This window comes from Zalophus californianus, chromosome 2, assembly GCF_009762305.2.
Source record: "Zalophus californianus isolate mZalCal1 chromosome 2, mZalCal1.pri.v2, whole genome shotgun sequence".
In the NCBI taxonomy this organism is placed as follows: Eukaryota; Metazoa; Chordata; class Mammalia; order Carnivora; family Otariidae; genus Zalophus; species Zalophus californianus.
In genome coordinates, this window is record NC_045596.1 from 57,101,806 (window position 1) to 57,129,305 (window position 27,500).

The window sequence follows — 27,500 nt, forward strand, 5'->3', positions numbered from 1 at the left end:
GTGTTCAATCTGGCTCCACTCTGTACAATGTGGGGGTTATGATACTACAGCAGGACTCCAACTCGGGGAGACATTAACCCTTTTCTTTCTCAACAGTTGTTAGAATTAGTTGGTATTACAAGTGTAAATGACAATGTAGGCTACTCGTCAACAGCACATGGAAGATGCCAAGTTTGGCCTACTCCAGGATTTACTGGTCCCTGGGCAGGAGACTACAGGTGCACCTGATCTCAGGGTGATATCTTTATGACAGGTGGGGCCTGTGCCAAGGAGACATGCCTAGATGATTTATATTGGAGAATTTTTTTGGATATCACATAATACCCTCCTCATCTCCCTCAGCTAGTCTCACAGACTGTGGTTTTGGAAAAGCCATGGACAGTGTGGAGCTGGACTATACCTCAATTGTAGGAATGATGAAGTCCTTAGGCCTCAATTCCATATCTGAGTTGGAATCTTTTTTTCTTGTTGGATCTCAAGTGCGGAAGGTTAGTTAATGATGTCAACCATACCCTTCAGTTAATGCACATTATTATCTTTGGTTCACAGAAGGCTCAGCTCTTGTTTAAGTTACCCCCATTCCTCATACCCCATTTCCCTCTGCCGATAAGTAATCATTCTGTGTTCTTCCTATGTATATTTTCATTGTATCTGTTCTTGTTAAATATAAAAATTTCATTTTGCATGTATGTATTTTTAATTGAAATAGATGGTCATGTGTAAAAATGTCACTGAGTTTTGTATTTTTTTTTTTGCCAGCATTATGATTTTAAGAGCCATCCATGTTGCTACACATATATTGTTTGCTGTGTTTAACATCTGTGTAATATTCCATGGTGTGCATCCATTATATTCTACCTGTTTATTTTTCTAGGCTAGGGCTGGATAGCCAGTGTTCGTTTGACTCTCTGCCTCCACACAGCGCTACAAAAGCATCCTCCTACATATTCTCTTGTGGACCACGGGAGAATTTGGTGTGTATTTATCTATTTATGTATCTATCTCCAGGTGCAGAACCTAGGGTCAGAGTTTATGTGTATGTATAATTGACTAAGAGCCTCTTGATTCCTCCCAGAACCAATGGACCAGGCTGCACTCCAACCAGCAGTGCATGAGGAACCTTTGTCCCCAGATCTCCACCAGCTCTGGGCTTTACGCAGCTTTCCAAGTTTACTCAGTCTCACAGAGGTAAAGTGATATCTCGTTGTTTTAATTAGCATTTCTCTGATAATTAACGAGTTTGATTATCCCTTTATATGCTCCCAAGTCTTTTCGGTTTCCTCATCTGTAAATTGCATTTTTTAAATTAGTAGGCTTTATTTTATTTTTTTTTTAAGATTTTATTTATTTATTCATGAGAGACAGAGAGAGAGAGAGAGAGAGAAGCAGAGGGAGAAGCAGGCTCCCAAGGAGCAGGGAGCCCGATGCGGGACTCAATCCCGGGACCCTGGGATCATGACCTGAGCCGAAGGCAGACGCTTAACCATCTGAGCCACCCAGGTGCCCAGTAGGCTTTATTTTTAGAGCAGTTTTAGATTTAGAGAGAAGCTGAGCCAATAGTACAGTTCCCATACTTCCTGCCCCACTCCCACATAATTTCCCCTATTAACATCTTAGATTTGTATGATGCACGTGTTAGAATTAATGAGCCATAGTTTATTTAGATTTCCTTCGTTTTTACCTCATACCCTTTCTTGGTCCAGGATCCCAACCAGGTATCACATTATATTTAGTCTTCATGTCTCCTTGGGCTCCTCTCGGGGTGACGGTTTCTCAGACTTTTCTTGTTTTTGATGACCTTGACAGAGGTTTAAGGAGTACTGGCCCAGGTATATTGTATAGAGTGTCCTTCTCTTGGAATTTGTCTCATGTTTTTCTCATTAATAAATTGAGTTTACAGATTTTTAGGAGGAAGGCCACAGAAGTCAAGTTTCATTTTCATTCTATCATATCAAGGGTACATTCTATCAACATGATTTATGATTGTTGATGTTGATTTTGATTACTTGGCCAAAGCAGTGTTTTTCAGGTTTCTCTCCTGTAAGATCTTTTTTTTTTTTTCCTTTTTTACATAATCTACTCTTTGGAAGAAAGTCACTATGCAGTGTCCATGCAGAAGGAGTGGGGACTTATGCTCCCCCTCTTTTAGGGGGCAAATATTTGCATAATTCATTTGTAATGCTTTTGCAGGGAAGTTTTGTCTCTTCTCATTTATTAATTTACACAGTCATTTATTTATATTAGTATGGACTAACTCATGGACATTTATTTATACCTCGGGTTATAATCCAATGCTACTGTATCTATTTTGTTCCAGCTTTGACCACTGAGAACTCCTTACATTGGCTCCTGTGTCCCACTGACTTACCCCAATCTTCGTGGGTTTTTTTCCCCCTTTTTTGAGCACTTCCATTTTTCCTGATACTACAATATACTCTAGGCTTATTTTGAATATTAACAGTCCATTTCTCCAACAATCCCTAGCTCCTTTTATTGGCGAGAATGGTATTAGAAACTAAGGTCAGAGTGCCAGGTATGTTCATTGCTTCTGGGTTATCATTTCTTTTAGGCCTTCTCTGCCGACAGCGCAAGCACATGCATGTGTGTATACTAAACCCAGTCTGTATACACACATCCATAAATATTTCTGTGTGTAATCATCTGTAGCCATCTTAAGTTAAACATGAGTTCTTACTGATGTTTCCAACTCTACTCCATTACCACGTGGATCATTTCAGCCTCCTCCTCTCGCTTATTTGTAAATGTCCATTCCAATAGTGAGAAACTTGGCTCCTACTATCTTCCATCCACTTACTAATTATTCAGTTCCAGTACACATGTGTAGCAGTATCAAAGTTGTTAACAAGTATCCCCATGGGAAATAACTTTATCAACTGGAGCACAGTGCTTTTGCACAATTCCTTTTGCCCTTAGCCTTACAGACTTCATTTGTTTCTAAAGTTATGTAGGTTGACACCATTTCCCCTAACCTTTCTGGAGAAGTTGTTCATACATTTATAATACAGTTAAATTCTCTTGTCACAGTCTGCATTCCTTCCTGTGATCTTTGACCTCATAAATGATGTTTTTAAAGTTGCATACATTAAGGTTCACTATTTGGGTTGTACAGTTCTGTGGGTTTTGACAAACATATAATGTCATTTGTCCATCATCACAGACTCATGCAGAATAACCTCACTACCTTAAAAATCCCCTGTGGTTCCCCTGGCCATTTGATTAATGCATTTTATTTTTTTCTTTGTGGATTTTGTTTTATTTTCTAAATTTTAATGCCTCTTCGGTTTTAGAATTACAAATATATCACGATTTTGCTTATGATTTGTCCTTTTTGAAGGAGGATGTTTCTGACCCCTTATGAATATGTTTACTTACATTTTTCTCTATTAACTCCAGTGTATTCTAATTTTACCTTAAAGATTTTAGTCCATTTGTATTTTCACATATGCTATTTGATAGCATTCCAATTTAATTTTTCTACACATTGAAGAAAAATTCCACACCATCTACAAAATAATCCAACCTTTTCACATTGATTTATGATGCCATTACTATAGTTTTAAGTTCCCATATATGCTTGGGTTTCTATTCCATTTTACTTACCTATTTATGTTATTATATTATTTATTATTTGTATGGCTTTGTATTATATATCTGTTTATGTATGTTCCCACACATTACTCTTCCTTTTTTAGACTTCTTTCTTGTAGATTTTTAAATTTCTACATACATTTTCAAATAAGGGATTTTGAATGAATTTTTTTAAAAAATTCACCTGGAATTTTAATGGGGGATTTCATTGAACTTATAGATAAATTTGAGGAGGATTGATATTTTTGTGATAGTGAGTCATGCACTTCAAGAGCATGGACTGTCTTCTCACTTATTCAGCCCATCTCTTATGATTTTATTAGCGTTTTAAACTTTTCTGAATGCCTGAGCAGATTTTAGAAGCTTTCTTCCCCTTACTCTGCCCAAGGTTGAATCCACTCCCATCAACCTCTCTCCCCCACTGTGTTCCCAAGATCAAGACGGCCTTTAAGGAACTCCCCAGCCTTCCGACTCTCCAAAGATACTCATAACTATTGTTAGTATGGTTGTTAGTTCTTCAAATCATTTTAGTTTCCCTTCACATTTATAGTTTTCCAGGCTTGGAGGAAAGAGTACCAGCAGCTTGCTTGAAGTCACCATGCTGAAGAGCCTGGGGGAAATTTGTTGTTAAGCCGGTGTGAATGAGGCTGTGTATTGTTTTCGTGTTTTTGTGGGGGGTGGGGCAAAGGGAAAAAGTCACCTACTTGATCCATTGCGGTACCTGTAAGATACGGACCTGACCTGGAACTGCTAGCCCAGGGGGAAACGTACAAGTGGGGGCCCACAGAGCACATGTCTAAATATTTGACGGCTTGAAATACATCTGACAAACTGTTACATAAAATACGTTGTACCCTCCTTATTCAGCAAACATAATCCTTGAACAAAATTAATCACAGGTTTCATCATTGCCGTCTTTGAGTTAATAACTGATGATGTATCACTATGTAATTCTCTGCTTTTTACATAGAGACCATCTATTAGAAATTAGAGTAACAACTGAGTGTATTTGTTGGTTTGAGTGTATTAGACATCATAATTAGGAACATATGAATGACAAGGAACCAAATATGATAAACTGGATGACAAAAACTCATTGGAGACAGGAATTCACTTTTTTCAATGTTCAGTTTGTAGTAGTATTGGCCTTATTCTGAGTTTTTTATTAGGTTCTTATTTTTATCTAATTTTATACCTAAACATATTCTATGAACTAGTCCTCAGATTACTGATATAGAAAGTAATTTTTTAAAAATGTTGGTGATTTTCTGGTCAGCAAATCTATATTTGGATTAGACTCCTATTTACATCATTTCCCCAGCCTTCGGAGCGCTTTGTCATATTCTGCACAACCACTGCCAATGACAAATACGCTGATCTAAAAATCTTGTACCGATGGTGGTTTTAAAACGTTTGCAAATTATTTGATACTCCATTGATCAAAAATTGCAGTCTATCTCACCTGCTGTCGAAGCTGGTGGGGTCTTTGCACCGCCTGTTGGCTAGAACATAGTGGGAAGGTTGCTGCCTGACTTCTGGGGGTTGATTAAAAAGGACAGCTTCCGCCATTCTATCTTGGGAAACTCGGCAATGTGCAGCCGCGGCGGGAAAGCGCTGGCTGCCCTGAGGCTGCCTGCGGGGACCACGTGAACAGAGCACCAGGAGCGAGATGCTCAAGGAGCCCCACGGTTGGTTGGTTGCTTCCATCCCAGGGCGGCTTCCGTGAATGAAAACGCTTTGAGGAGGGACCCAGCCACTGCCTGATCTCAACTGCACGAGGAACCCCGAGCTCCGTCAACACTGATAGGCGTGAGCAAATTTTTAATGATTGCTATTGTTCTCAGCTGCCCTGTCAGGGTGGCGTTTTCCGGAGCAATAGATCCGTGGCACGCACCGTCGCCAGGTCGTACCTGCTACACCTGACTTTCGGAAGGCACTTAGGAGACAATCCGCATGGTTGGGCCCGTCTCTGCTGTTAGCGCGCGTTCATCCCCCTGAGCCCATTTTACCTGTAAATTAGATGTATCAGGACCCGAATTATCTGCTTCATGTCAATGTGAGGAAGATTGGACGAGATAAGACGGGAAAGTTTTTGAAAAAGTAATACTGAAACCGCTTAAAAGCATAAAGTTGAACAAAAATCAAAACAGCCGCAACAGTGCTCCCACGAAGCTCGATATTTTAAAAAAGATTTTATTTGTTTGTTTAGAGAGTGACTGCGGAGAGGGGCGGAGGGAGAGGGAAAGAATCTCCCGCTCACTCCCTGCTCAGTGCGGAGCTGAACCCGAGACCCGGAGTTCCTGACCTGAGCGGAAATAAAGTTTTGGGCGCTCAACCAAGCACTCAGAGAAGCTCTATTTTAAAGTAACCTTTCCCCCCTCCTCCTTTCTTAGCCTTTTGTTTCAGGAACCTGGTACCACCCTGAAAACGACTAAGGCTGGCAGCACAACCGCAGTTCCTGTTGAAACCCGCTAGATCCTGTATTTCCCCAAAAAGCGCCCAGCCCCTTGCCCTGGGAGGGCTTGCAGGGTTTTTGTTTGTTTCGTTTGTTTGTTTTTAAAGATTTTTTTTTATTTGAGAGAGAGGGAGGGAGAGGGAGAGAGAGCACAAGCAGGGAGGAGAGGGAGAAGCAGTCTCCGGGCTGAGCAGGAAGCCTATGCGGGACTGCATCCCGGGACCCCGGGCTCATGACTCCAGCGGGAGGCAGACGCTTAACCCACTGAGCCACCCAAGGGCCCAGGCTTGCAGTTTCTGAAGGCCGTAGCCTGCTGCCTCCTCCTTTTCCCAGCAAAACAATAAAGCTGCTGTTCCTCTTTATCCCAAACTCTGTCTTCCAGCTGTAATTTGGTTCCGAAGCACAGAGGTCGGTTGTTGACAACACAGTGTGTGCAAAGTGAAGTATTGTACTATTTCTTACATTTTCTTACCTAATCTTAGCAGGAGTTTAATATTAGGTACTTCTACTCCATCATTGATGCTATCTTTTCAGAGAGAAAAATGGGTTAATTTTTTTTTCTTAAAATTTTAAACATTCTCAGGATCTAAAGGAAAAATTTAGACAGATCATTTGGTCTGTTGTGTACAAAGTTGCCAATTCACACATTCGTTGAAATCTCTGAGAATAAAGGTTGAGAATTCTATACCTTGTTATCTTGGCTTTTCACGTTGTTCTAAGTACAGCTGTAGCACAAAGTAAGCATATTACAGGTGATCAGGTCCCATCCACTTTATGAAAATCTGATTTCAGAATAGATTTCTGCACAGCTATCTGCATTTAGGCCTGTCAACCACAAGGTGGAGGCAAAGATATTTTTATTTGAAACAGGCATGCCCTCCGGAGGCTTTTCATGGTGCAGCATAAGGGGTTGCAAAATCCGTATTTCTGGGATTGTAGCATGAGAAAAGACACCTAATTCATTGTTGGAAACTTTCTTACTGGGGGAGAATCAAGATGGGTAAGTAGGTACTATCGTTAATTGCAAACTAGAATTTGCCAAAAAGCATTAGTTATAAAATGAGGAGACTTGTGGTGGTGTGTGTAGTGGAAGGAATAATTAGGTACTTTCTTGTCCTGATGAGGGAAAAGAATATCTCAGATCCTGGAAGAAATGGACAAGGAAGAAATAGCCTCTGGGAAAGGCCATCTTTTGACTTATCTATGACTGGGTTTTCTTTAATGGGAGACAAAAATTTCATTCCATAATCGACAGCATTTTCATAATGCAATGGCAGACAGAGGGAAAGTGATATTAGAAATTCACCCTTGCCCAGTATAACCACTTAGCCAACCAACAGGTCCTTTACTGGTTGATTTCAGATGCTTCTCTTTTTCTAATTTGGGTGAGGGTGCCAAGCTTTTTTTTTTTTTTAAGATTTTATTTATTTATTTGAGAGAGAGAACAGAGGGAGAGTGAGAGGGAGAAGCAGACTCGAGGCTGCGAGGCTTGATCCCAGGACCCTGAGGCCGAAGGCAGATGATTAACCAACCGAGCCAGCCAGGTGCCCCATGTGCCAAGCTTCTAAAGCAATGATGTGCAGGGTTTTGCACAGCAGGTTCCATTCAAGACTGATTAAACCCGAATCTCTGAGAATCACTGGTCTATAGATTGGGTGAAGGTGAGGCTTTGGTGGTGGGGAGAGGTACACAGAAGGAAGACCAGAGTCATAAAAACACAAGCTTCTAAGCCTTCTTGTTTATTTTTAGCTATTTGGAAATTGGGTAAACTGTCAAGTTGACTCAATTCTTGTTTCATTAGAGCATATTGCTGTTGAATTAAATGACATAATAGAAAGGCTTTCCTCTTGTTAGGTTTTTAAATTAAAATCTCCATAAAAAGGAGCTTTGTTTGTTTTAAGCATTTCCAGGAAAAGGCATTAATATACTAATCCTGTGTAGACCACTTAAGGTGATGATCTCAGGTGATCCTTTAGGAATCACTTGTGGAATGACTTAGGCATCTAGAAAAACACAGGTAGTACTACAATTGGAAAGACATTAAGCCTCGTAAAGGACAATGCAAGTTACAGAAGTTTTGTGTGATGGCTAAACTTTATGGGTCAACTTGGCTAGGCTATGGCAGCCATTTGTTTAGTCAAATGTTAGTCTAGATGTTGCTGTAAAGGTATTTTGTAGATGTGATTAACATCAAACACTGGCTGACTTTACGTAAGGGAGATTACTACCCTTGACGATGTGCATAGGCCTCATCCAATCAAAGGCCTTAAAAGCAAAACTCTACCCAGAGTAGAATGCATATAAACTATGCATAAAAAGTCTAAAACTAAAACTTGTATTAGAATGATGGTATATTTGGGTCAGAGATCCCTAATATAAAAGAAACCGATGAAAGTTGTTCAGAGCTTGCTGGAAAATATATTCGGGGGAACCATGAAAACACTACTTCAACCCATCATGTAATATTTATCGAATACTTAGTGACAAAAAACACTCCATTCTACTTGGTCAGGCATAAAAATGCTTGATCAAAACGGGCTTGTTTGTAGTGGTTAATGAACAATTTGTAAATGTAATTTCTCAAGAACGGAGCAGAATTTTCCAAGATTAATCTTACAGAGCAATAATTCTGGGTGATATCCAAAGAAAAAGGGGTCAGTGGTTAAATTTAGGGAATACTAAATTGTACACAGTCAATTGTGACTCTTCAAGGGAGATACATTATATTGTTTCCAGAACTAATTTCATCAGGGAACACATTCTTCCAGTATGCCCATTAATCTTATATGGCATACTGGACTTGAAGGCTAAGTCTCTGCTTTGCTCTTCACTGTTAACTGTGGGCCACTCATTTTTTTGGAGTTTCATTCTCATTTTTATCAATGATGTTTACATCCCAGAGTTGGTTTTGAAGCTTCAGCAAGGTACTTTTGGAAGTAAAAAAATAACTAAATATGTAGTGCATAGTTTGTTGCCTTTTTTTTTTTCCTTCATGGTATCTGAAGAACTTTTCTATTTGAGGTTAATTTCCCATTTTGGAATCTTTGTGGGAGGTAAGACTGGAAACTTCTACAGAAGCTGCAAGGGGACAAGCATTTTATTTCCCAGTTACTGGCAGCTGAAGTCTTGAGTATTTGACCTCGGCTTAGTTAATGAAATTCTTTCTGCTGAGAAGACTTAGAATCTTGAGGCATGACCAGGGATGATTTTGGTTAATGGGACTCCACTTATATTTGCTCTAAAATATGCTCATCTCTACCATATAACTCTACATCTACCATGAGATAAATGTAAATTCCTTCAGGCAATTAGTTTTAGAAGGTTTCCTTGGCTTGTATTGGTTTCAGAGAGGTGCTTATTCTAAAACTATGATCGTTTTTTCAAAATAAAACCTGTCAACTTAGAACATTGATTTTTTTTTCCCCTGAGCAAAGAAAGCACATAGAAATAATATCCTCTACGGTGTACATGTGGTAAATTGAATTAAGCTGAAATCAGGTGTTGAGAATTTTGATCCAATAAATTGCTCTGAGGAGTCGTCTTTAGCAAAGATAAAAATGTTCAGACCACAGAGATTTTTATGCAAGGCAGCTGTTACTTAATGCCACACAACCTGCAGCTGGGAGCACAAAGTTGTTCTCAGGAAGGTGGTGGTGGTGGTTCTTTAAGAAGTGAACTATCCCAGGCTATTTATGATAGAAGTCTGGCTAACTTTTCCTTAATGGTACCTATTAAGCCTGAGAAGCAATCAAGAAATGGAACTTAGGGTGTTGGGAATTTGAAAGTGGATACTTAATGTTGTGAATCTTCTAGAAAGACACAGCAGAGAGCTAGAAAAAAGCAGGGGTTCGTGAGGTTGGGGCTGCCTATCGCAGCATCTTTGTGAAAATCACAGGGACAGAGCTGAAGATCAGCGTTGTAACATCCTCAGGAAAATTTATGGTCTGCATTATATTTATTTTTTATAGTAAATTATCAAACTTGTTGTATAAAGAAAATGTAGCTGATAAAAAGCAGGGAGTATCCTACTGGTCTCCCCAGGAGCTCTGGTTTTGCTTAGGTTAGGCCATGAGATATTCCCAGGTGGTTCCAACAACAGATCTATGAGAATAATGAAAATAAATGTTAGAAAAACTGCTAATGGGCAACAATCCTAATACCGCTCAGCAGATGTTTATAAGGTCTGGTTATTTTTATGTTAAAAGAGAGACCTGTCTAACATGACACATATTATCCACTATGACCCACCTGATGGGTCCAGAATAAAAATGTAAGAAATTCCCAAGACCTGTGTAGGAGGCCATCACTGTTATGTTAAGGTACATCATAGCTTTTCTTTCTTTCTTTGAATTAATGTTGTGTGTAACTTTGTGCTCGCAGAATGAATGGTTATGGCCAAAACAAAAAAATGCAGCAACCAATAGCACATGAGCCTCCCTTGTCATGGGATTGAGAGAATAGTTTTTTTTAGTGACACAGTGAGTTTTTGTCAAATCCCCCTCTACTTTGTAATGAATCAAATATGATTCCCCGCCCCCACCTTGGTTACCAAACCCACCAAGACTGGATAGCAAAGTTATACCATAGTTCTGTTTGCACAGTGTAAGAAATTCCATCTTTCGTTGTCCTGCGTTTATGCCTTTGAGATGGGAGACCCGTTTGTGCTTTCCTCACTAGTTTCTCTCACGGTGTAAGCACCTGCTTATGCTGAGTGTGATTCTGGTAGTGTTTTCTATCCAACTTGGGTCTGCAATGGGAGCCTATTCCTTTATCTGTTGGCAACCCAGGGAACACTCTTTCCAAAGCTGAAGGAAAAAGCTAACTGGCCTTGTGGGATTTATCAGGAGACTATAATTCTCTCTCTAGTGAGGTATGCCACAGTCAATTTTGGGGCTTGAAGAAAGAAAGTGATCAAGGGGACCAATAACGGTCAAGAGGACAACTCTGGTTTATAATATGCTTTTAGTTAAGAATGAAACTGCAACACACTGTTGGCTGGAAGCCCTGAATTGGAGGTGTACTTAAGGATGAGAACCCTCTGAAACCAAGGCTTCAGCTCCTCCATCTGCCGAAATACAGGCTTTCGTTGAGATAGAATGCAGAGCCAGCCACAGTTGGTTTAACGGTTTTAGGAACTGCTTCACACTCAACAGTATGTGCCCCTAGGAAGAGAAAACTTAGAAGAAAAGGGATCTATTCTAGAGCAATTTAAAACATGAAAAGACTGATGGATCTGGGGGAAACTCATTTGAGTTTAGATTCACGTTATACGTAGTCGAAACAATAGCAGCAATGTTGCTGGTAGGACTGCCATTTCCTAGGCATTTCTACACATCCCCTCCCTTTCATCATTACAACAAGGCGGAGACATACTGTAATATCTTTTCACAGAAAAGGAAACTGAGCTTTAAGGAGTATAATAACTTGCTTACAAAGATAGTTGGAGTGGGGGTTCTAATGTAGAGTGGGTAATTTCAAAAGTTTCCATGACCACCCCCATTGTCCTGCCTCTCAGGATGTTAATTTTCTTTTTTACCATTTTACATTCAAAGAGTTTACATTGAAAGCCTGGATATGATGAAATGATTTAATTTCCTTAGTCAATGATCTTTGCTTCCATATCATTTTGAGGAATGTTGTCAATAGAGCAAAATAACAGCCTTACAGCATTAAAAACCTCTGTTCAATGAAGGTCTGAAATAAACCTAAATGATTGTTTTCATCACTTTTAATCTCAAAAGTAATATCTTTAAAATGAATACAATTAAATCTGGAGAGAATAATTTTGTAATGTGCAGAGTTGAGGTCACCTTTGGTTTAAGGTATGGGGTTCTACTTTAGGCTCAACATCTTCACACATTTTTTAATGGGTGAAAGTGTAATATCTAAAATAAACAAGTGATAATACTTCAAACATGTTGCTTTAATTTGAAAAATGTCTCTTTCCTCCTAAGAACCCTGTTGTCTTTAAGACTTGGTGGACTCCGTCTTTAAACTGAGTCTTTAAACTTTGAATGTCTCAAAATTCCTGAAATGATCTCCATGTTGTCATTATCTTAGATGTGAAGTTGTAATGGTTATAGTACCAAACTGGGGACCTGGATTCTAGGCCTGAATAGGTCAGAAGTTGGTTGTGTCTATGCGTTATAAGCACCTTAACTTTTCCATAGGCTTAATATTTTCACTGTAAAATGAGTCTGAATAGATGATAGTTAGAAAGGAGACTATTCAAATTGTTCTCAGATTTTTAAAATACAAATCTGGGTTCTTTGCTGCCTTTAAACTATACTTACCTAATACACACATGCATCAGGACTATAGGATATTTTTCATTTCAACATCAATCTGAAATGAAAAAATGTTATCTAAGTCATAAAGTATTTTGAGGACTGTTGCAGAAGGTATACACAAATTTGAACCTTGCTTAGGGAAAAAGATTCTTGTCAAAATGTAGCTTTATAGTAAACTTTTTATGAGCCAGCATTCACATTTATTTAATTTTATACTGTCTTTGCCCTTAGAATTTACAGTGTTCCAGGAAAAATAGACAAGAAAGAAAGGACAATAGTTAATAAGTGCCAATTACTGGGTGTGCCCAGAGTAGTAAGGGCTAACAGAAGAGCTTGAGTCCAGGGAAGGATTCCCAAAGGAGGTAGGTGAGGCCTAAATTGAATCCTGAGACTTGATGGAAGATTTATCCAGGTTGGAGTGAGCATGAGGCAATCTGGGATGAGTCATTATGCGCAAAATCCTTGAGGTCAGAGCAAGCTGAATGTACTTGAAAAATTGCAAGTAGTTCAGGAGAACCAAAGCAGGAGGAACAAGCAGTAATGGTAGATCCAACTGGAAAGGAAGTCAAGGGTCCAAACTCTATTACAAAACAAAACTTTGGATGCAATGGAGATAGAGGAATGTACTAACTATTTTGTGTTTTACAAAGGTTATTTTGACCTCTGTATAGAGATGAGGGTGGGTGTGAGGCCTGGAAAGTGGGGGGACTGGAGATGGAAGACCAATTGGGACATTATACTGCAGGCAAAAGGTTGCCTAAACTTAAGTACCAATAATGTAGAAGTAAGTGGGGAGATAGAGATACTGAGGTGTTAGAATTGATAGGATTTATTATTGCTTGTGCCTCAACTTGTTTAAGTAAATATTAAAGGGCTGGGAGGAAAAAATTGGTAGGATTTGGAATTTGGATATATATGAAAAGTGATATCAAGGATCACTTGTTATCTTAGACAATGGGTGAATGGTGGTGATACTCATAAACTTAGGAAACACAAGAGGAGGTTTTTAAGGAGAAGATTTTGGCCATGTTGAAATTAATGAAACACTGATTTAATCTGGTTCAGAAGTGCCTTTTGCCATTCTTCTAGCGGCTGTGCCAAGTATATTTAGAATGGTCGAAAGAGGTAGATCCCTGGATATAAATGACTTGGAGTCAATGTAGCAGATGGGCATTATTTTAAAGGAAAAACATCTGTCAAAAAAATATAGGGCAAGGAGGTTTAATAAATTATATCCCAAATATTACAGAGTGACAGGACAAATACTCACACCAAGCATTGAGAATCAAAGTGAGTGCTGTTCTAACATGAAGTCCCAGAGGCCAGCTCATTAACCTAGCTGTGAGATTAGCGTAGAAAGAGCATCTAAAGGGCTAATGCAAACTGCAGAGGGTCTCCTCTCCCAGTGCTCCAAATAATCACATGTGTGCAAGTGCCTCCACTCCATTTGTCCCCCTCTTGTCTAGCAGGTTTCTGAAAGATTGGCTATTCAGCAGCAGCACTGCTCTACATTTTCTGGGTATAAAGCAAGAACATCGTTGTAAGCCTGCCTTTTCATCATTGTAATTGAAAATACAACGTTTTTAAATGGCCATATGTTATAATAAAAAAATCTGAAAAGCAACAACAAAAAAAGAGAAGCAATGGACTTGAAGCATGTGTTGTGTGCAATTGTTCAGTTTGTCTTGTATGATGTCAAAAAGGAAAGTGTGTATATGGATAAACAGATAACAAAAAGTCGGGAAGGGTTACAAAACTGCTGCTTTTTGACAGAATGTAAAAAAAAACAACTTAGTCCTTTTAATAATTGAGTGAGACTCAGCAAAATCTTTTGGTAACAACTTCTAAGTGAGGTAGTTTTATTTTTCTGGCATAAGGCAACCTAATTCAGCTGTTGCAGGTTAGTAGTAAAGGAAGGGACTGCTCAGTTGTTTTATGCTAAGCGTTTTAATGCTGAAAATGACCAAAATATTCTAGCAATCCAACTCCTCCAATTTTTATGTTTAGAATCTCACTTGGCTTGAATTTTCATGAAAGATAAACATGATCTATTTCTCAGCAGAATTTAAAGAATAGGCTTTTGCTCTTCATCTGGAGTTCTAACTTTAAAATTGCTACAAACAAGATTGGCTAATAGGTTTGGCTGTAGGGTGTGAATGTAGAAATTAGAAGAGAAATCAGAATCTCCCAGGATATTAAGCAGAACAACAAACAAGGTGATGTAGCTCAGTTTGGCAAACTAATTAGGACTTTGTTAGGTGCTATACAGGCAAAAACAAATAAAACTTCACTAAAATGTTAGTACTATGAGACCAAACTTGCCTAACTTTTAAGTTTTTAAATTCCAGCTAACATGCAGTATGATAATAGTTTCAGGTATACAGTATAGTGATTCAGCACTCCCATATATCACCCAGTGCTCATCACATAGTGCTCCTTAATCCCCATCATCTGTTTAACCCATCCCCCTACCACCGCCTCTCTGGTGACCATCAGTTTATTCTCCATAGTTAGAGGCAAACCAAGAAACACTATTTTTCTTCCCCTCGCCATGCTCATTTGTTTCATTTCTTAAATTCAACATAGCAGTGAAATCATGTAGTACTTGTCCTTCTCTGACTTACTTCACTTAGAATAATACTCTCTAGCTCCAACATGTTGCAAATGGCAAGATTTCATTCTTTTTTATGGCTCAGTAATATTCCATTGTGTGTATATACCACATCTTCTTTATCCATTCATCCATCGATGGATACTTGGACTGTTTCCATAATATGGCTATTGTAGATAATGCTGCTATAAACATAAGGGTGCATGTGCCCCTTCGAATCAATATTTTTATATCCTTTGGGTAAATACCTAGTAGTGCTATTGCTGGGTCATAGAATAGTTCTACTTTCAACCTTTTGAGGAAACTCTGTACTGTTTTCTGGAGTGGCTGCAGCAGCTTGCATTCCCACCAACAGTGCAAGAGGGTTCCCCTTTCTTCACATCCTTGCCAACACGTGTTGTTTCTTGTGTTGTTGATTTTAGCCAGTTGTGAGATGGTATCTCCTTGTAGTTTTGATTTGTACTTCCCTGATATCCAGTGATTTTTTTTTTTTTTTGAGCATCTTTTCATATGTCTGTTGGCTATCCATATGGCTTCTTGGGCAGAAGACATGAATAGACTTTTCTTTCAATTTTTTGATTGGCTTATTCACTTTTTGGGTGGTGACTTATAAGTTCACTATATATTTTGGATACTAACCCTTTATCAGATGTATCACTTAAGACTTGGCTAACTTTTAAAAAGCCATTTTAGGTATAAAAGCTGCTATTGAGAAGAGAGACATTTTCTAGCTGGTAAAGAAAACCAGACCAGTCAGTGGAAATCATGAGGGTAATACACTGGCTTAACTTGTAGAAGAAAGCTCTCATAAATGAGGCCAACTGGCAGTGAAATAGGCTACCTCTAGGAGAAAATAAATTGATTATAGACATTTACGTGTGGGCTGAATGACCTCTGGAAGGAATTAGTGGAGTGAAAAGTTCTACTAGATGATCTTTATAGTTTTTTCTGACATTTGAACTTTTGTAATTTCTACTAAGTTCTTAGATATTTTCAAATGTGCTCTAATAGAATACTAGAAATAGAAAAAATAATAGAATAAGATGACACTAAGCTTTTGTCACTTTCATGGTCTAAATGAAGATCTTTCAAGAATTTACATGAATTTGTCCAGCTTATAGAAGAGGCCTTCTAACTGACACTAAATTATCAGCCTAAATATTGACTTCCACTGTAGTTCTTTTTTTTGTGCTCGCTTCAGCAGCATATATACCACTGTAGTTCTTTTTATGTAAAAACACAAAAATGACAGGTCAAGAATGGATCATAATTGCTTCTTCCCCAACACATGACAAAATAAACAATAGTAAAATCAGCCAAATCTCAACAGCCACTGCCAGAGTAAGAAAGAAAATAATTTAATATCATGAGCTTCAGAAAGAGGTGAGCAAAGGAAGAAGATATTTTGGTTTGGTATAGAGTTGCGCTTAACCCTGCCTCTGTATCCCAGAAGTGGAATGGGTGAGACAACACAGTTCTTGGAATGATCACTAATACCACCAAATTAGCAGTAAAGTGAATGAAATGTTGTCTTTTTGACTCTTCTAAATAATTGATATGACTGCTGGGGAGGAATAGGTCAAATGGAGGATGTGAGTGGGCTTACTATATCTGAAAAAGGCCAACAGAACCTTTCCTCATGGAATAGGATAGATACTGACTTGATGGAGGACATCCTAGCTTAAAACATTGAACAAAATCTCAGAGCATGACCAGATCTATCTGCAGCGGACCTACGTGTCCTAAATTGGGCTCCCCTCCCCTCCTCTATACCTGCAGCCGGCATAAAGGTAGGACACTAAGTACCTGCCTCACACTGGCTTATAGGAGAAAGCCAGTAGGCTCAGAGGTAGTGAAAGGGATACACTAACAGACTACAGAAAAAAAGTCTGGCTGGAAATGCCTCTGTCATGCACAATGTAAAAAAATAAATGACCTGGCATCTATGCAAATTACATTTAAGGGACAGAAGGAAAGCTAGAGAGGAGAGGGAAAAGGGAAAGGGAATGGAGGAGCAGGGGGATTAACATTATTAACATTTAAAGAAAGATGAACCCAAGCTGATTTCTTTAGCTTTTAAAGTTTTGAAGCAAATCGATAGCATCTAAAAAAATTTAGTAATGAGAAATGACTCCATCTTAACTTTTAGAACCTCTTACTCTAAAGAAACATTAGTGACCGTTAATTTTCAGTTGCATTTTTTTCTTAAAACAAAATCAAATTTTCATAATTGAGAGAAGGTGTGTGATCCAGGTTTCTAAAAGTATTTCTATCTACTGATACCTATGTGCATGTACATATATGAAGTAAAATTCACAAAATATTTACCCTTACTGTGTGAGATGGACTCTATTTCTACCGTATTTTTTTTATTTTAAAAAGGTGTTAATGTTACAACCTTCAGTTTGAAAAACACTGCAGTGTACTTTAACACAAGGGTTTATGAATATAGGCAACAAAGTTTTGCAACTGCCTCAATTTGCTTTTACATTAGCATAACAAGGAAATAGTAATTGTCTTTCTCAGGCAAGTGTCAGGAAAAGTCTGCCACATAATGGCATTTCAGTAACAAAGGAATGAGCAAGTCTGAGTAAAATTCTTAAAATACTGTGCAGTGCTAAGTAGAGGGTTAGATTTTCTTACCTCTGAATCACAGTAGAGAGGAGGTGAGTTGATGGAACAGCACTTGGAGGCAAAGTCTGAGCGCTTGTCAATCAGCCCTTGGAGTTCCACGGCACTGGCATCAGGGAATTGTGCTCTTAATTGCTCTGCTAGTCTGAAAGACCATATTTATGTAAGGTTTTACTAGATGTATTTTATAAACCTTTCTGATGCAAGCTGATAACCCACTTCAGGTCTTTTACAATAGAAAAATGGAAATAGTTGCTCTTAAACTTCGGATCCATGGAGTGATTTTTAGCGACTCAGTTCGAGGTTAGAAAATGAAATCTCCACATCTCTTTTAAGACCCTAAAAGTAAACTTAAAATTTGTTGCTGGATTTGAATTCCAGTCTTTCCCCTTTCGTTTCCTCTGTTATATTAACGTGGATCCCTTCCTCTCCTATTCTTCCTGACTTTTCATCTTCTCTCCAGTGCTAGATTTCAAGCTCCTTAAAGAGTATTTCCCTCATGGAAATTTATGCCACCTTAATACTTTTTCTCTTCTCTCATTTTACACAAGTTCCCCCTCAGTGTGCCTACTTCTCAACTGGCTATGTTGGAGGAACACAAAGAAGGTCAGAAACTTTGGCTCTTGTTTTTAGCTCTACTATCAATTAACTTTCCATCTAGTTTTTAAGATGGCACTAGGACTTGAGTCCTCTGGATTGTCTGTAGAATCTTGGTATCTCTCTACTCTTATAATGGGCAACTCAGCCTGGTTTTAGGACCTTCTCCAGGAACTACTTGCCAGCCTAGTTGTGGGCAATGGGAGGTGGTAGAAACCCAAATTTATCTAGTTGCGGTAAGGTGGATGCTGGGAAAGGACAAGAGGGTTAGGGGGACTAGTTTGCTCATAATAGCATTACTGAAAAGAGTTGGTCCCAGCTGGAAGAAGAGGCAAGTCAGCCCAGAAGGAACTCAGAGAATGGAGAAAGAAAAAGTGTGGGTATGTGTGTGTACACTTGTGCAGGATTTCAAATACCTGGATGCAGTTGTCTCAATCTTTGATTTCATAACCCAAAGGTCAATTCTACTTCATTGCTATTTTTAATGTATTGAGATTATATAAATTGTCAGTTGCCCAAGGAAACACTGGGGTACAAAACTTGTATTATCTGTTTAATGTTATTCTATGCTGTTTTCTGATCATTGGGAAATAAGCATTTTGAACTTAAGGCTTTCACAGTTTTTCATTTTCTTTTAGAGCTTTGCTAAAGTAGGCTTCAGGGGGGGTCATTGAAGGAGGTGACCTACTTTTGGAATTCTTAGTTCTTTTTGTGGAGTTCTATCTGTGCTTGCTTTAGGCCTATGTTGACCAAGATGATTTGAAATGGATCTAAGAAATCTACTTAATGAAGTTGGGAATGCCATGGATCGTTAGGAACCCAGTAAAATTCATTTCACTAGTACGGCCTTTCTTCTCTTGAGAAACACGACTGTTGACTCTTGTACAACATTACTGATGATTATTTTCAATTTGTAAAGAATACATGCTGGTCATGGGTGGTATCACACTTGATTGAAAGTTGGGTTGTCTTGTCAGACACAATATGCCACGAGGTTAGGTAACCTTTTTCCGCAGTTTTACAGTTCAATTATGTGGCGACATCTACATAAGTTTTAGGGCAAGAATGTTGATGAACTCTGGGCTAATTTGGTGTTTTTTTGAATCAAGTTCCTGCAGGTCTTGTAATTTATACTTCTGTGGCTGTGTTCTAGTTGACCTCACCCGATACACATGACTTTTTCCCCCTCTGAAAAGAACTCCATTTCTTCCTACATAAATACTAGATTCTACTTTTTTAAACTCTTGATTGCACCTCTTCTTTCTGTTGCTCACTTAGCACATCTTAATCCTCACCTATACTCTGAGACCACAAAACCAAACTAATATTGATAAATGTAGACAAAACAGCCAGAAAAGTCCCTTACTTTTTCTTATACTCAGTAAAAGTGTTTTCTGAATAATCTGCACATAGTTTTTGTCCCTTGTCAATGAAAGAAGATAATTCCTTTTTCAGTTGAGGGCCCTGTAAGAAAACAATTACATACAAAATTATTTGTCTTGAAGCATTGTTCTAGAAGAACATTAAATCAGAATTCTGTTTAATGTATTAGTATGTGTGTTTATTATCTACACCAGATATTGACAAACATTCTCTACATAAGGCCAGATAGTAAATATTTTAGGTTTTGTAACCTATATATAGTTTCTTTTGTAATTACTCAACTCTGCCAATATGGCACACAAGCAACTATAAACAATGTGCAAACGAGGAGTAAGGCTGTGTTGTAGCGAAACTTTATGAACACTGAATTTTGAGTTTCACATTTTTGTCATAAAATTAAAAACCGTTTAAAAATAGAAGACCATTCTTTGCTCACAGGCCATACAGCACAGGCACTGGGTCCGATTTGGCCCATGAGCTACAGATTTCCAACCCTTGACTTCTACCAAGGTTGGTAAAGGAAATGTAGCGAGTGGTACCTGAGCATTCATACAGCCTGTAGCATCTTCAGAGTCACAGCATTCGGCAAGGCTTTTGAAGGTTGGCTCAAGTATTTTACTGAGGAATACTTCTGGAAGATGAGTTCTCCTACTTAGTTCAAATGTATACCTGGCATGAGAGGGAAAGGAGCGAATACTTTTTAACATGAGTAGATTTGTGTATGTGTGTCATGTTTGAAATTGGGTCTCTGTTATAAAGGCTGATCACCTGGCTTCTGCATCTTAATTAGAAATAAAAGGTTTAGGTAAAACTGACTCCAAATCAACAGGTTTGGGATTAATATTCTCATTGAAATGCAAATTATTAGTAGTTGCTTTGGAGCTATTCTGACTAGTTAATAATTAAAGCTTTATGTGTACTATATATACACATATGTGTATATTATATATAAACATCTATTTCAAATGCATATGGAGCTAGCTTTTGTGTAGCCATAATAAAATGAACACTACATAAAGCATCAAGTAGGTACTGTGAATGGCTTTTCTGTGGAAGTAGATTTGTGTCAATCCTTCCATTGTCTTATTCCATTGCTCTCTATGCATTTATGAAAATATTTAGACAAATATACATTAGTCTAAAGTTAGTCTAAATTCTGATCTCTAATATTGGCCATTTTCCGACTTGTTAATCCAACCTATCTGTGAAATATTTCTATGCCATGGATGTGCACATACTCGTAGCTTATGCAGCTCATGGTATATGAAACATATGGCCTATTCTAGTTCTTCATTGGATGAAAACAGATGAATGGGAAGAAATGGCAAACCTTTCATTTCTTTGTCACTTAGTGCTAGTAAATATCAATACCGTCATGAAAAAAATTACTCTGATCAACTCTACTTACTGATCTATGGCTTTGGCATTCCCTTTGTCACACAGGTCTGTATTTGTGGGCCACTCGATGGCTGGCAGCTCAGGTGTTGGGGCAGCTGGCAGGAAGTAAGCGCACACAAACACGTCCATGGGCGTTTTTTCTTGACAACAGTCCTTAAACTTAGAATTCTTTGTGGATAAGTTGTCACAGATTTTTACTGTGTATTCAGGCAGCTATAAAAGCAATTGTGAGTTTGTGCACTGTTAGTTTCCTGGTTGGCCTCATTAAAAATAAGCCTTAGCCAAAGATACAAATGTAGGGATCCGAAGGGGTACGTGCACCTCAATGTTTATAGCAGCAATGTCCACAATAACCAAACTGTGGAAAGAGCCAAGGTGTCCATCGACAGAGGAATGGATAAAGAAGATGTGGTACATATATACAATGGAATATTATGCAGCCATCAAAAGGAATGATATCCTGCCATTTGCAATGACGTGGATGGAACTGGAGGGTCTTATGCTGAGCGAAATAAGTCAATCAGAGAAAGACATGTATCATATGACCTCACTGATATGAGGAATCTCAGGAAACAAACTGAGGGTTGCTGGAGTGGTGGGGGGTGGGAGGGATGGGGTGGTTGGGTGACAGACATTGGGGAGGGTATGTGCTATGGTGAGTGCTGTGAATTGTGCAAGACTGTTGAATCACAGATCTGTACCCCTGAAACAAGTAATACATGTTAAAAAAAAAAAAGATAGTAGGAAGGGAAAAATGAAGGGGGGGAATTTGGAGGGGGAGACAAACCGTGAGAGACTATGGACTCTGAGAAACAAATTGAGGGTTCTAGAGGGGAGGGGTGTGGGAGGGGATGGGTTAGCCTGGTGATGGGTATTAAGGAGGCCATGTATTGAATGGAGCACTGGGTGTTATACACAAACAATGAATCATGGAACACTCCATCAAAAACTAATGATATAATGTATGGTGGTTAACATAACATGATAAAATAAAATTTAAAAAAATAAGGCTTAGGTAGGCTTACAAGCCTTGGCCTGGTATATATGAAAGGTTCTAAGTCAGGTTATAGAAAAACACCTATTAACACAGACCTGTTTTCTTAGAGGAAGAAGACCACGCAATACAATATACCTATTTCTAAAGAGGTCCAAAGACTTAGAGTAACCTTTATCTAAAGCAACTGTTCAAATTCATATCTGCTTGAAAGGATTAGGTAAATGAAAAATGGTGGAAAAAAAATTGACCCAGTTATAACAGGTATAAACATGAGCACTTCCTAATAATCTAATGCTTGCAATATTGTTCAATAGAACTTTGTGATGAAATGATCTCTATCTATACTGTCCAATGCTATTGAGCATTTGATGTGTAGCTAGTGGGGCGCCTGGCTGGCTCAGTTGGTAGAGCATGTGGCTCTTGACCTCAGGGTCGAGAGTTCCAGCCCCATGTTGGGTGTAGAGATTACCTAAATTTTAAAAAATTAAAAAAAATATGACTAGTGTTTCCAAGGAATTGAGTTTAAATATTAAGTTTTAGGAATTAACTTAAGAACTTGTTTAATTATAATTAAACTGCACTGGGCTGTGCAGGTAGAATAAGGTCTCTGGAGTTAGATGATCTTGTCCTTGTGTGTGGACTTGGCCACTTCCTAGTTGTAAGACTTCAAATTATTCATCCTGGTTAATCTTGTTTCCTTATCTATATAAAATGGGGTTAACAATACACTTAAATGTCACAAGGATTCATTGAGCTGATGTAGGTAAAAAGCAACCCAGAGTGCCTGCCACTCAGTACACGGCCCATGATGAGGATTCTCTTACCTCCTTGGCCATGCAGTCCTCAGAGGTAGACTCACAGCACTTGGAGAGGATTGTGTTGATCTCTTCAGCTAGTGGCAAAACATCCTCCAGATTAGCAGTTGGCACTTTCTGGGCTAATTTTATGAGATGGCTAAACAGTTAAAAATGAATTGTTAGCTCAGCACACTGTTTTCTTGGTTTCATTATGAATCTACACTCTGGAGGAATAATACCATAGTTTCAACTCTTTGTCCTCAATAGCTGCATGGAACAAATCTGCTATGTATGTGATGGGTCTCATGTGCTAGAGCCACTATTCAAAATTCAGTCATCCCCAGGGAATCATTTTATGTTTTCATACTGATATGCAGCTTTTCTTCTTGCCAGGTCTACCTACTCAAAGCATGCCTTTAAAATGTTAGATCCAAAAGAACAATAAAGCACTAATGTCCCTATTCATGGGGCCAATGTCATATATTTGTGGCCCCTCATTGTACTTTTAAAAATGGTTTATAAATTCATTTAGAAACTACAGATTAAAAAGAAAGAAGACCTATGGCCCTAGATCACAGAATTAATAAATGTTGATATTTTGGTTTATAACCCTGAAGCATTTTATAAGGTTTATCAAGTATTAAGTATTTCATCAGGGATTATACTCTGCTATACTATTTATATATTTGCCTTTTTTACTTAATATATCAGGAATATTTCCTGTATTAAGTATTCTTTTTAAATTGTGGCAAAACACATAACCTTAAGTTTGTCATCTTAACTATTAAAGTGTATAGTTCAGTAGTGTTAAATTTATTTACTGTAAGGGTCCTGGGATCGAGCCCCACATCGGGCTCCCTGCTCAGCGGGAAGCCTGCTTCTCCCTCTCCCACTCCCCCTGCTTGTGTTCCCTCTCTCACTGTGTCTCTCTGTCAAATAAATAAATAAGATCTTTAAGAAAAAAAACGTAAATATCTGTAAGTATAACAGATCTCTAGAATCTTTTCATCTTGCTAAACTGAAGCTCTATACCCATTAAACACTGATCGCCTCCACCCCAGGCTTTTGACAGCTACCTTTTTACTTTTTTTTTTTTTAACTACTTTAGATACTACACAGAAGTGGAATCATACAGTATTTGTCTTCCTGTGACTGCTTATTTTGCTTAGCATAATGTCCTTAGCATTCATCTCTATTGTAGCATGTGACAGGACATTTTTTTCGAGACTGCATAATATTCCATTCTATATATATACTACATTTGCTTTATTCATCTATCGATAGACATTTGGATTTCTTCTACCTCTTAGCTATCATGAATAGTGCTGCAATGAACAAGGGTGTGCAAATATCTCTTTGAGATTCTACTTTGAACGCAAAAGTGATATTGCTGAATCATAGGATTCTATTTTTAAATTTTTGAGGAAACTCCGTACTGTTTTTCGTAATGGCTGTACCATTTTCCATTCCCATTAACAGTGCACGAGAATTTCAATTTCTCCACATTCTTGCCAACAGTCATTTTTTGTTTTGGTAGTGGCCATCCTAATGGGTGTGAGGTGACATCTCTTTGTGGTTTTGGTTTGCATTTCTCTTATGATTAGTGATGGTGAACATCTTTTCATGTGCTTGTTGGCCTTTTATATATCTCTTGAATAATTGTTTAAACAACTCAATGAAACAGAATTGAATACTTTCTTACTGAGTTATGGAAGTTCCTTACATTCTGGATATCAAACCCTTGTTAGATATACTTGCAAATATTTTCTCATTCTGTAGGTTATCGTTTTACACACAGAAATTTGTTTGATGTAGCACCATTTGTCTATTTTTGCTTTTGTTGTCTATTCTTGGTCATTTGTAAGAAATCATCACCAAATCTAATGTTCTGAAGCTTTCCCTCTTGTTGTCTTCTAAGAGTTTTATAGTCTTAGGCCTTATGTTTAGGTTTAGTCCATTTTGAATTTTAATATATGTACAAGGTAAGAGTTCGATTTCATTCTTTAGCACGTGGATATCCAATTTTCCCATCACCATTTGTTGAAAGACTGTCCTTTCCCCATTGTGTAGTCACAGCACCTTTGCTGAAATTTATTTGGCCAAATATGTAAGAGTGTATTTCTGAGCTCTCTGTTCCATTAGTCCATCTATTTTTTTTTTTTAATGCCAGTCCCATAGCATCTTGTTTATTATTGCTATGTAGTATGTTTTGAAATCCTGAAGTGTGAGGCCTCCAACTTTGTTTTTCTTTTTCAAGATTGTTAGGGCTACATAGATCCCCTTGACATTCTCTATGAATTTTAGGATTTTTTTTCTATTGCTGCAAAAGATGCAATTGAGATATTGATAGTGATTGCACTAGATCTGTACCTTGCTTTGAATAGTATGAGCATTTTAACAATATTCTTCCATTCAATGAGCATGGAATGTCTTTCCATTTATTTGTATCTTCTTCAGTTTCTTTTGCCAGTATTTTATAGTTTTCATTAAATATCTTTTTACAATAGCATTATAGCAAACCATATGGCATTCTCATATGGATACACTATAACTGATAGAAGTAGTCTCCATTCTAGGGAAATTTAGGAAGACTCTGATTTTTTTCATATTTAAAAAGAAATGATGCAGCAATATATTAGCTAAGTCTTTGTTCACATTCAGTGCTATTTCCCTGGGATAAATTCCCAGACACTAATGTAAGTATAAATTAATAATTAAGATAGATATATATTTTATAGGTGGTTTTGCATTATAAATCCTTATGTTCTATTTGCCAAATACACCATCTTAATGCAAAAGGAAAAGGAGAGGGAAGGTCTAGAGAAAATGCCATTTAGTATTTGAGTATTTCTACTAGAGGATTATTTTTAAAGAACTTAAGAAAGTAGTTTCTATTACCACTAGAGAACCTTAGGATCTGATGCCAGCACAAAACAGTTTTTTTAAATTAATTAATTAATTTATTTATTACCATTAGAGGAGGAAAAAAGCTTGTGGATCAGAGTAAAAAGAATTAGAGACTGTAGATACTGGAAAGATAAATCTGAGCAAAGTCTAGAAGTCTGAGATGTGTTAAGATAGAAACTGTCAAAATTAAAATCTAGTGTTAACAGTAGCCACACAAAAATCAAAGTGGAGTTTACAAATAATTAGAACACATTCACAAAGCTTAAGAGATGCACATTATATATAGCACAAAACTGCATAGAACAAATAAGAATTCAGGAAGTCTCATCCCAAGGAAAAAAAATAGGCAAAGGAAATAACAGGTGATGAACAAAAACATGATTTTTTGTTTTTGTGTTTGTGTTTGTAATACATACTAACATGAATACTGAAGAAACAATTTCTAGGGGTCTACCAGTTTTCCCATGTGCATGTGGAAAAGGTTGATTAAGAGCAAATCTCATGTTTTACAAAATAGCCTATTTATTCAGATTTTACATAGAGAAGAACTAGACTGTATTTTTGTGAATTATAGGAACGTAAGACTATAGTGTATATATTCTATTACAAATATTTTCTTAGAGCATCCTAATATTATGGATAGTATAGAAGGAAACAGCTAAACATATTGATGATGCTTAATCTTTACCTGAGCCTTGATTTCTCCTTCCCATAAGCAGCATATTGTGAACAGACTCTATTTGACATAGTGGTGAGAAGTGATAAATGTTTCATCTGGAGTCTCTAGGAGATAAGTGAGAGAATTCTATTAGATGGTCAAGATCCATTGAAAGCAGTGTTCAGGAATGGCAAAAACAAACAAACAAAAAAACCCAAAAACCTCAAAACTATTTTTTTTACCATAAAACTGAATTCTGACCAAAGGAACTTATTGATATTCCTTTCCTAGAGGTGGTTATGTTTGTTTTTCCAATGAATGAAATGTAAAGGAGGCATTTTAGAAAGTTTTACTGATTATAGACTCTGAACTCCCATTATTTAAGTTGAATGGCATTAATAGAAGAAAAAAATAGAACATAAATACATAATAAAATGATACCTACCTCTTTCAAAAAGCATATTGTTGGGCCTGGTGAGGTACAGCAGGATCCCACCATAGAGAGATAACTCTTGGTATAACTGACTAAGAGCGATAGAGGGGCTTGTCCATAGTTAATGGAATATTCATACATAAATCTGTGGGGGGGGGAAATAAGATTGGTCAAAACATTGGTGGGAAGCAGAATGTACTTTTTCATAGGCATTTTGATGGAAAAAGGATGCATTACATTAGTTCAGTTTTATTATATGAAAAGCACTAAGGATTTAAAGAATGGGTTACAATACTAGTCAATTTTAATCACTATTTTCATTTATTTCTTAAATTTTCATGTGGATTGCTTAAGAGGAAGGGCTATTTGTCTCCTTTTAGTTAGTGTCTACAGCCGCATGGCCCATGGTAATTGCTTATTAATGTTGATTGAACAAATTAAAATGAGATACATTTACCTTTCATGATCTATCCCAGTTTACTATTTGATAATTACTATGTGTAGGCTTGCTTATTTGCTGAAATCTTTAATTTTTAGGAGCAGAAGCCCTTAAGGGTCTATTGGATACTCTGAAATCTTGGGCAAAATGCTCTCTGAAAATTTTCAGGGATGGGAAAGCCAATGAGTTTTTATAAAATCATGACCTTAACTATAAACTTCTAAAGCCAATTTGAGTGACATTGCATTTGACTTTTGTATATGTATTTTGCCATGATCATAAACAGAATTGTATT

General features: G+C 37.6%; 1 protein-coding gene across 2 annotated transcripts in view; it reads right to left on the reverse strand.

Annotated features, from left to right (window-relative positions):
* Positions 1-10,001: 10,001 nt before the first annotated feature.
* GC (GC vitamin D binding protein) overlaps positions 10,002-27,500 on the reverse strand; it is a 32,533-nt gene continuing 15,034 nt past the window's right edge. The window contains exons 5-13 of one of the 2 annotated variants that reach the window (XM_027599936.1): positions 26,779-26,911; positions 26,364-26,458; positions 22,796-22,925; positions 20,985-21,187; positions 20,116-20,245; positions 19,560-19,657; positions 17,609-17,741; positions 12,358-12,409; positions 10,002-10,165 (exon numbers count right to left, since the gene is read on the reverse strand). In XM_027599936.1, the coding sequence (XP_027455737.1) occupies positions 12,380-12,409; positions 17,609-17,741; positions 19,560-19,657; positions 20,116-20,245; positions 20,985-21,187; positions 22,796-22,925; positions 26,364-26,458; positions 26,779-26,911 (952 nt within the window). In that variant the 3' untranslated portion in view covers positions 10,002-10,165; positions 12,358-12,379. Of the gene's footprint in view, positions 10,166-10,997; positions 11,227-12,357; positions 12,410-17,608; positions 17,742-19,559; positions 19,658-20,115; positions 20,246-20,984; positions 21,188-22,795; positions 22,926-26,363; positions 26,459-26,778; positions 26,912-27,500 lie in introns of those variants that run through there. The other variant, XM_027599937.2, reaches the window with a different exon arrangement.